The 10,918-nt window shown below is 40.6% G+C and overlaps 1 protein-coding gene across 1 annotated transcript; it reads left to right on the plus strand.

Moving 5' to 3' along the window:
- The first annotated feature begins 1,499 nt into the window (after positions 1–1,499).
- On the plus strand, positions 1,500–8,118 carry calm2b (calmodulin 2b, (phosphorylase kinase, delta)). The gene is made up of 6 exons (XM_055639610.1): positions 1,500–1,626; positions 3,789–3,819; positions 4,894–5,037; positions 5,123–5,229; positions 6,180–6,315; positions 7,469–8,118. Exons 1-6 carry the CDS (start codon positions 1,624–1,626, stop codon positions 7,495–7,497), a joined length of 450 nt encoding a protein of 149 aa, XP_055495585.1. The 5' UTR covers positions 1,500–1,623; the 3' UTR covers positions 7,498–8,118.
- The last annotated feature ends 2,800 nt before the right edge of the window (positions 8,119–10,918 follow it).

Here is a 10,918-nt window from a genome sequence, read left to right on the forward strand (position 1 = left end):
AATTTGGTTACAGAAAGCAAGATATTCAGTTCCTCCCTCTTAAATAATCTTTCCACATTAATTTAGGAAAATACAGTGGATGGAGAAAATAAGATAATTATGCAAGGAGATATGCAGATGCTTAACTACCTAAATAAATGTGATTACTGTATATGCACTTAAAATTAATTGTGACACAATAATATTAGGACCTCAAAGTTGAAGCAGCTCGTTTTGACTCAAGTCATTAATAAGTTGCCGTTATCTGTGGCACACAATTCTAAGGCCCCAATCTTGTACTACCACATAATGTGTGTGCGCTGAAACATGAAATATCTACAGTGCAGAATTGTAACATTAAATAGTACTTTACATTTTTCTAAACGTTAAATTACAGCAATTTGTGAGATGTGTATTATTTCCTAACATTTAACAGGTGTCTTGCTATTAAAACAAATCGATTCAGAAACCTGCTTAGAATATTACTAGGCAGTAAACCAAGCCAAACAACAAAGTTAAAGGAATGAGATCTTACAAACTGCAACAGTTTTAATCTTCAAGGAAATAAAACTAATCGTGCCATATTAAAATATCTCCAGAAAATATTCAGCAACCGTGCACATATTAAAACAGGCCGAAGTTACAAAACTATATAAGAAAATTATAAAGAATTACAAAGACGTCAGGCAAAAAATTGTTTATAATATTAAAAATCTTCAACTGGCGAATACCAACCGTAACAATAAAGATATACACGTGCATCTTTAACAGGAACCACGGCCACATGAACTTAATCCCAACTCCATTCCAAGTTAAACTACTGAAAACTTTGTTACGAGAAAATAAAATGTATAACACAAGATTTCTGCGTTCAAGTCACTACTCCAAGTGAATTAATACAGATGTCATATATTATGGAAGAAAATAACATTTTAAAACAATCCTCTATGTAGCTTGTACCAGGAAAATCAATAGGAACAGGTTAATATGTTAATACTGCAATGTGCATGTTAAATCAGCATCTATCACGTCTGAGTCGCTCCTTTTTTTTCGCTTTACTACACCAAGCGCTGCACTGCGCCGAACCATGCCACACCACGCCGTAGTGCGCTAAGCAACCACCCCCTTCATGTGAAGACCGACAGTAAAAAGCAGTGAATAACAGAAGGAAGCAAGCGGACGCCAGGCAACGCCGCTACCCCGCACATTGACGCATTGCAGGTATGGCCCAGCCAATCAACGGCCGCAGAGGCACCGGCCGCTCCAGCGTCATGTGGGCTTCGTCTGCCTCCGCAGGAGTAAAATAATCCGCCCTAGCTCTTCGGGGCAGCTACAGAATTGGGCCACTTTATTCGGCCGAGGATAGAACTGGATTATGGAATCGAGCTGGTGACTTGATGTATAACCCATACAAAGACGGAGCTTTGGGTTGCTTCTGCAATAGTGGGGATGTCGGTTGGAGGAAGGGGGGTGGGGAGAGAAGCTGATCCGCGAAGATCGCGGTGGGCGGGGCCTGGGCGGAGGGATACGGGACAGAGAGGAGTTAAGCAGCCGCGGTGAGCGGGGGTGTTTATAGTCAGTGGCCGTGAACGTCTGAGGAGTTAAGGCGCCAGCGAACAACCGGTGATAAGTTAACGTAGCAAAATGGTGAGTTCTGCTCCACATCGGGAGTCTCTAGTCTACTATTTCCCACCTCCTCCTCCTCCTCCTCTCCCTGCGGTGCGGCAGGATAAGGTGGATGTTTCCAAACGTAGCCGCAGATATATAGACGAGACTTTTTTTTGCTTTTCCGCCCTCCCGGTCGGCGGCGTGGGCTGGGAGTTTGGAGGGAGGATGAGAACCGCTGCAAAACCCACCGCGGCCCATTCGCCTCGTCTCGAATCTAATCTTAGCCTTCCCGTCCCCGCTATGAAGGCGGGTGATGGGCAAAGCGGGGAGTCGTTACATATCCGGGATGCGTGTTTTAAAAAAAAACCGATACTACCCGGGGCGTGTCACGTTCGGGTCACATCTTTATTTTAAATGTTTATTTTAATGCAGCCGCCGTGACCTTACCGTGTTTTTTTTTCCGCGGTGGTGGTTGCGTCCGCCCGCCCGCTCTCGCCGACCCTCCAATTCAAACTGCGGTAACGGTTCGGGCCGTTAATCGAACGCGAGACAAAGCTCAACGGCCGCGGGCGGGAGATCGAACCGCAGGGGCGCGCGCCAGCCACGGAGAGCGCGCGCGGTGACCCCCCACCCCCCCAGCGCGGCCCGGTAGGGCGGTGAGGTTAAGGGCTCTCGGACACGGTACAGGAGGGATGCAGACAAGGGAGGGTAGCTAGCTCTCCGATGACGGCTGATTTTAAATTATCAGCACTTCCGGCTGCAGACGCGCAATGCAGAAGTGAGGGAAGTGGCCACCGCAGCGCTTGGATCCGTCATCTGCAGCCCCGCTGCATGATGTTGGCGAACTGACTTTCTTGAAAAATAAAACTTGCCCTCTAACGCACTAATTTTGATGTGCATGTAACTTAAAGGTGTTTTGTGAAGAAATCTGAAACGTTTGTCCTACATCTTTTCTGTTAGAAATAGAAACATAGAAATTAGGTGCAGGAGGAGGCCGTTTGGCCCTTCATTGTGATCATGGCTGATCATCCATGGTCAGTAACCCGTGCCTGCCTTCTCCCCATATCCCACGATTCCGCTAGCCCCCAGAGCTCTATCTTAACTCTTTTTAATTCATGCAGTGAATTGGCCTCTACTGCCTTCTGTGGCAGAGAATTTCACAACTCTGGGTGAAAAAAGTTTTTTTCGCATATCAGTTTTAAACCAAGATTCGCTATAGATCTTTGGTTTTAAATGACCTCTCCTTTATTCTTAGACTGGTTCTGGACTCTCCCAACAGGTGGCGATTCTGTCACCTCGCTTGGTTTTCCTTGTATTTTATGGGGTTTTTTGGGGGGGGGGTTGGAGGATGAGCGAGGTTGTCATTGAAGTCTACTGAGGTCTGACTGCTGGCTGGGTGGAATTTTGGGATTTTACTTTTCCAGTTTCAAGCTTTGTTCCTCTTGCCTCAGTGACCATTTACACTTCAATGGCTTTTGACGTATTTAACGAGCTGCTTTGAAACTGCCCTACTGGTGATGAAGATCAAACTTTTTAAAATCCCAATAAGTGAATTGGAACTTAATTTGAATATGTTATGTTAAGTATACGGTAGTCAATGCTTCTATGGTGAAACTGTTTTCTAGAGAATTTTGTGTTGGTAGAGGGTTAATGTGTATAGAAATAGGTTTTGGAAACTTACACCCTGGTTTTGTTTTGCCTATTGAATTAGTCTTAATGTCAAATTATCACAATACGTGATCTGAAGAAAATCCTGAAAAATTCATTGTAAATGTTGAGGTATTTATTAACACAAAGTATGTTATCTTAAAACTTTAGTGTCTTTAATTGGAGTGCAACATCTTTAAACTAAGCTGCTTAGCTTTTTAGAGGTAGACAAACATGCTGGAGAAACTCAACGGGTGAGGCAGCATCTATGGAGCGAAGGAAATGGACAACGTTTTGAGCCAAAATCCTTCTTCAGACTGAAAAAGCCTCACCCACTGAGTTTCTCCCAGCATTTTTGTCTACATCTGATTTTCCAGCATCTGCACTTAAACACTGCTTAGCTTTTTGTTTGACTTTATTAAGTGTTTTGTAAACTTGAGATTCCCCATGGAGAGTAATTTTGAGATTTATTTGTTCGACCCCTCTAAATTTGTTAGTCTATTATGGCTATCTTGCGTAAGGAAAGTGTGTAATTTGCAAACGTTTGTTTTTAGGCTGATCAACTAACAGAAGAGCAGATTGCTGGTAAGTCTAATTAAGCTTCCCTATCTGAGGAGAAGAGGAATGCTCTTAAATAAATGTGTGACCCAGGAAGTGTTTTTACTGTCTTGTTGAATTATGGGATCAGTAGATTATATCTCAGTTTTTGAGCACCTAGACTTGAATTATTGCTTAATGGTTTATTTGAGATTCATGATGTGTATAGTTCAGTTGGGGTTTATGAAAGGAACAGTACCAAGCATTTTCTGGTGAAGTTTGAACAATGTTTTTTATTTCACCTTTACTGGGTAAATTGAATAATTAAATAGGAGGAAAGTTGAATTTCTGGTGCTATATACTACTTGGTGTAGTTTAGCTTCCTGGAAGACATTTGCATAATTGATTAAGTGCATTGGCAGTGTGGATCTGCTGAGACGAGAGTACAGTGTCAACATATAGACAGTACCTGTAATGGTTGAAGGATATGGGGCATCTTGGTTGACATGGGCGAGTTGGGCTGAAGGGCGTACTGCCATGCTATATATCTCTATGAACAATAATCCAAGTATTTCTGAAGAAAGGTCTTGACCTGAAAAGTCACTCATTCCTTCTCTCCAGAGATGCTGCCTGTCCTGCAGAGTTACTCCAGCTTTTTGTGTCTCCCTATCTCTAGTATTTTGAATGACTGGATGGCCTTAGTGCTTTTTGACAAATCAAAATTCTGGTATGGCCCAAACTGCTGCAGTAGTACAATTTGATTTTTATTTTAATTATTCAGGACCACAAAGAAGTCCACAGCATTTTAACTGTTAACAGTAATGAGACAAAATACACACAAATGTACAAATGCTGAAATCTTGAGGTTAAAAAAAACTGCTGGAGGAGCTCAGCCAGTCAGGCAGCATCTGTGGTGGGAAATAGACAGATGATACTGGGTTGTGACTCTTCTTCAGAGTTGGTGCAAGGATGTAATTTAAGTGATGGAGATTAGATTTACCAATGATATATCAATTGTTAACATGGATGTAAAGACTTCTTGAAGCATGGGTTAAAGTTCACTTGGTCAAACACAGCTTGGACTGTCTTTGTACATTGACTATTTTTCCTGCTTTGTTGTAGAATTCAAAGAGGCATTTTCACTGTTTGACAAAGATGGGGATGGTACCATAACAACAAAGGAGCTTGGAACAGTTATGCGGTCACTAGGCCAGAATCCAACTGAAGCAGAACTACAGGATATGATTAATGAAGTGGATGCTGATGGTAAGCAAGAAGAGCAAGAACACCAAATTAATTGTTAACTTGAGTATTTGGTTTCACTAATGTCTTTTTTATTGGGGTGGGACAGGCAATGGAACAATCGACTTTCCAGAATTTCTGACAATGATGGCAAGAAAAATGAAAGATACAGATAGTGAGGAAGAAATCAGAGAAGCGTTCCGAGTGTTTGATAAGGTATTGGGCAAGTATTAAACTTGCATACTAAAGATTCTTTATGCTTTCTTTGGCATATCTAAAATGCTAACAAGTTGGATTTTATCTGTATTGTTGCTCTTGGTATACAAGACTCACTTTTGAGTACACACTTTGTTTTGGATTGAGCCTTAACTTTAGGATACTTCCAATATAGGCCTCTGGTGGTTTGTTTTCATAGCCATGTATTAAACGTGGTTGTTATTGGTATGGAATGTGGTAACCGTTATACGCAGTAATGGGAGACTCCTGGTTGAAAGAACCAGAGCACCTGGTTGAGCAACCTTGCTCTGAAACAATAACATTGGACCTTTTGAGCAGATAGGATCTGTTAATCTTAAAGGTGGTGGGTAATTTGTACAAATCAGTTACATTGTTCTTGTGGACAAAGCTCTATTAATGTTCAGGTACAGAAGTCTGGATGGATGTTTGTGTTGCACTCGCTGGGAATAGTGGTGTAATTTCAAGCTCTTGAGCATGGTAATTTGGATATAGAAATCAGAACCACAAGGAAGATTGCTTATAGGCATTTAACAAATTTGATAGATGAATATGTGTTGGACAGAGACCAATTGATTAGATTTTTTTTGGTGTTCTTAACATGGATGTTGACTAGAGAATACACAATTTGGGGGGGGGGGCAGTGCCTCAAAATTGACATTAGCCACTGAGGACTGGTTTTTTATGATTTTAGTTCTTTACCACTGAAGGCTTTGTTTTTGAACATGATTGGAATGGAATTGTGGTAGGGATCAGCTATGATCTTATCCATTATAACGTATGCTCCACCTGGCATACTGCCACTTGGTATGGGATTTTAACTTGTAGAAAGTTGTTTTTAACATTTCAACCCTTTCCCTTAAGACTATTAAGTACTGATATGTTCTGTATCTTTAAACTTAGAATGATCTTTATGTAACCTCTGTTTCCAGGATGGTAATGGGTATATCAGTGCTGCAGAACTCCGTCACGTAATGACAAACCTGGGAGAAAAATTGACAGATGAAGAAGTTGATGAAATGATCAGAGAAGCAGATATAGATGGTGATGGTCAAGTGAACTATGAAGGTGAGTTTGCAGGTTCCTATTTTGGGCAATGATTTGTTTCAGATGGTCTGCAACCTTTGGCAGAATGACCCACCGAGTCTGTGCTGACTATCATTAACTTGCATGTTTACAGTAGTCCCTTAAGGTGTGAGGATAATATTTTACTATCTGATGTTGATTGCCAAATGTAAATCGCTATCAACCAAGTAACCTGAGGTATTCCTAGTTGAACTCTATGATGAGGCAGTTTACATTAACCCCCAAAAGTTCCTTGAATCAATAAAATATTTCAATTTGTTTAACTGCTTTTGTGCTTTGAGAATGCATCAAGGGGATTCCCAAACTATCATTGGCTCATCAACTTAAATATGTTGGTAGTGTAAGGAAGTGAGCATTGGATTTTGTTTGAAAATGTAACTGACTACCTATGCATTCTTTACCAAGTTAAAAAACGTGTCGAGTTGTGAAACTTGCTAAATAACTTGTTGACTTCGACTGAGGTTGTTTGGAAATTAGTAATGGGATACTCAATGTAAAATATATTGTTTAATGCCTGGAGTGTTTCATGGGAAAGAGTTTTCATCACTTGCTTTCTAGGCCATGAAGTCAGTAGTAGAATGATGCATTTTATGCTTGTACTATATTTATTTGCCATAACATTTTAAACTCATTTTACTAACCATGTTGGATTGCATGGATCATCCCAATCAGCTTTAACTGATACTTTTACTGATGCATCTTAACAGTAATACCCCTTGGCTTTCTTGGTTGCATTGGAATTTTTAATGAAAATTTAACTAAAATTGCAAATTTACATTCTAGTATTGTGTGCAACTGTTGTACTTGAGTGAGTACCTTGCAACCAATAGGATTGATTATAATAAACCAGGAGCAAGACTGCTTCAATGTCTTGCAATTTTAATTTCAAACTGATTTAAAATTTTCAACAAATTCTCCCTTGATTTTATTGGTAAGATGAAGTTTGCAAAACTATTTTCTTCCCCCAAGGTACTTTGTGGCACTTAAAACTAATTGGGAGATTGTAAATCTGACTTTTTGAAATGGGTTTTGAGGTGGTAATGTAGAGGCAAGTTGAAACTCAAACAAGGCATTAATTAGGTTACTTGGGTCTTGCTGTTTGAGCAACTCATGATGTTTCCTCCTTCCTTTACAGAGTTCGTACAGATGATGACTGCAAAGTGAAGATCTTGTACAGAAAACTGTTAATTTTCTTGTAAAAAAAAAACATTGTTTATTTGCCTTCCTTTGTTTGTAATTTCTGTAACGTTTCTCTCCCTGCCCTAACTGTAAAACATTTGCATGTATAGTGGGTAGAGTTAGTCCGTTACTTTCTTTCATTATCATCTTGTCATTGTTTTCCTTTGCATTTGAGAAGACTATTGGTGTAACAAGTTGCATGTGGCTTTATCTTGAAGTGCATCAAAGCTCTTCTACACATTCAAAGCTACAAAAGAACATGTGGTTTAACGAGGGATCATCTGGATATGTTGCTATGAGGAAATGGCTGACACGTGATGCATTGCTGTTAAAATGCAGAGTTATCACTGCATGGAATGAGGACAAAGCTTAAAATCTCTCAGCATTGCACTACTGCAAAACGGGTGTATCATCCAGGTACTCGTACACTAAAACCTATTTTGTATTTGCTGTTCCATACAAGGAAGCATTCATGTTTTCTTACTGTGCTTTCAAAATTTTGTTTAGCCATTGAGTTCTCTCTGAAATCTGCTTTGGCACAAAACATGCCTGAAATCCATTCCAAGTTGTATATTTTTTTCCAATAAAACTACAATTTACCCAAAACAGCACTCTTGTTATTGACATTTATTCCTGAAATTCAGTGACTCAGTAAATTTTGGAATCTGCTATACTAATTACTTGTGATCTTGGGTAAATTATTTGCTGTCATACCAATTTGTCTTAAATTTGTGGAGGTAACTCTGATTACCATTTTGTTAGTGTTTAAGTCCATTTTAGGAATTATAGATAGAATTTTCATTTTTAATCTGTGTCAAGGAACTGCCAAAACCAAATGCTAGCCTTGCATTCGTAGGTTATAATGTAATTGTATAATTGATGTATGGAGTTGATCAATGATGTGCTGAATTTCTATTGAACTCGTTGATTATTTTAGGATTGCTTGCATTCCACTAGTTGATACAATGATGGTGATGTTAAATACTCTAATGCTAATGTTAGTTTGCCTTTATTGTGTTTTTTAGTTAATGTATTGAAAAATTTGGGTTCTTTGACAGTGGCACAATCCCCTATGAGCTGTGGGTTTTTGAATTCTGTGAATAGTACAGAATTCAACCACATGAAATTTGATTTGAGTATTTGTTTTTACAATAGGTTTAGTGATTTTCATCTGAAATTAGTACTAAGTCTAAATTTAAATAATATTGGTGAGACCAAGCACCGGCTCGGAGATCATTTCGCTGAGCACATTCGCTCCGTCTGCTGTAACCAACCTGGTCTCCTGGTTGCTCAGCACTTTAACTCTCCCTCTCATTTCCAAATCTGACTTTTCTGTCCTGGGCCTCCTCCATTGTCAGAGTGAGGCTCGGAGCAAATTGGAGGAACAGCACCTCGTATTTCGCTTGGGCAGCGGTATGAACATTGACTTCTCTAACTTCAAATAGCCCTTGCTTTCCCTCTCTCTCCATATCCTCTCCTACACAGTTCTCCCACCAGTCTTACTGTCTCTGACAACATTCTATCTCTGTCCTGCCCACTCCTGTGACATCAGTCTGAAGCAGGGTTTCGACCTGAAACATCACCCATTCCTTCTCTCCAGAGATGCTGCCTGGCCTGCTCAGTTACTCCAGCATTTTGTGTCTACTCTGGAATAATTAACTGGCATGAATTCTCAGTAAAAATGGACTGACAAGTTTATTTACGAAGCTTTTTTAATTGTGAACTTGATGTCTGTGAAGGATTATACTTGTGGGTAACAAAGGTAATGTCATAGTGTACAATGCACTATTGATGGATGTGAATGCTTGGGGTGATGTGCCAGACAAGAAGGTTGCTTTGTACTGGTTTGTCAAACTAGGTGGTTGGCAGCTTACTTAAATGTATTCCATCACATTCCATCAGATGGTGTAAAGCAAGGGTTCCCAACCTGGGGTAAATTTACCCCAGGGGGTAAATTTCGCCTAATAAATTTGTACATTTGATTCTGGATTTGTTAAAAACAGTATTTTACATTTTTCCTCTTTGTTGGTTGCTTTATTTATGGTAGAAGTGTAAACTCAAATTTCCGAACAAATCAGGGCAGGGGTAAATTTACTTCCAAAAATTGCCAGAGGGTAATCAGTACCCCGTCCTGGCTTTTCCCCCATATTCCTTGATTCCCTTAGCCCTAAGCTAAATCTAATTCTCTTGAACATCCAGTGAATTGGTTGGCCTCTACTGCCTTCTGTGGTAGAGAATTCCACAGATTCACAACTCTGGGTGAAAATGTTTTTCCTCATCTCAGTCCTAAATGGCCTACCCCTTATTCTTAAGATGTGACCCCTGGTTCTGGACTCTTCTCTCTTTCCCCCCCCCCCCCAACGCCTGGGGAATATTTTTCCAGCATCTACCCTGGCCACTCCAAGAATTTTGTATGTGTTGCTGTGCACTCCAATAACTAGGTTTGATCCAGTCTGGGGTGTTGTCTTTGTATTATTCTCGGCCTGGATGCTATGGTTTCTCCTTCCATCTCAGACCATTTAGACAGCAAGTTAGCAGATGGTTTCTGTGACCTGAGCACATGGTTTCATGGCGCTTAATATTTGAGGATTCCCAAACCCCACTTTCCCCACGTCTGTACAACACACCAGCAATATATTGTGGATCTTTTGGATGTGGTGGGGAACCTCTTGCAATAAATTTTGCACATCCTCTGGAATGTAATCACAATCACAATAATACTTTATTAGCCAAGTATGTTTTGCAACATACAAGGAATTATTTGCCAAGTCAGTCATACAAATAAAAAGCAACGGAACACACAATACATTTTAACATAAACATACACCACAGTGACTCCTCCACATTCCTCACTGATGGAACGTGAAAAAAAAGTTCAAATCCCTTCCAAGTTCTGGTGTCGGGGGGCCTGGAGCCCTCTGTTGACGGGATGATCTTGACTCCCATAGACGTCATTGGGGCCCTCTGCATCGGGGCGATCAGCTCGTGCATTGGGGGGGATGTCAGCTGGTTGAGCCTCTGCGTCGTTGGAGCTCCTGACCAGCCTCTCCCGAGACTGCGAGCTCTTGATGGTCAAGCCGCAGTTGGAACATTTCCAGGCAAGAGATCGGCTCCATTGATGGTAGGCGGTAGAGCGTCCTTGAGATGTGACCCGAAAATTAATCGCATCTCCGGCAAGGTAAGAAACAGAGAAAAGTTCCCCCCGACCCACTCCCCCTCGCGTAAAACAAACTGGAGAACATTTACATAAACTTTTAACACGCACTAAACATTTTTTTTTAAAAAGTCAATAAAACACAGACTGTTGGTGGGGCTACCAATCGTGCGGTACCCCTGGTGGGATATACCGTTAATACCGTAATGTAAATGGCAAACCATGTTGATCCAGCTTGTTTGCTGCTGTTAT

The sequence above is a fragment of the Leucoraja erinacea genome, chromosome 8, assembly GCF_028641065.1.
Source record: "Leucoraja erinacea ecotype New England chromosome 8, Leri_hhj_1, whole genome shotgun sequence".
Taxonomy (NCBI): Eukaryota; Metazoa; Chordata; class Chondrichthyes; order Rajiformes; family Rajidae; genus Leucoraja; species Leucoraja erinaceus.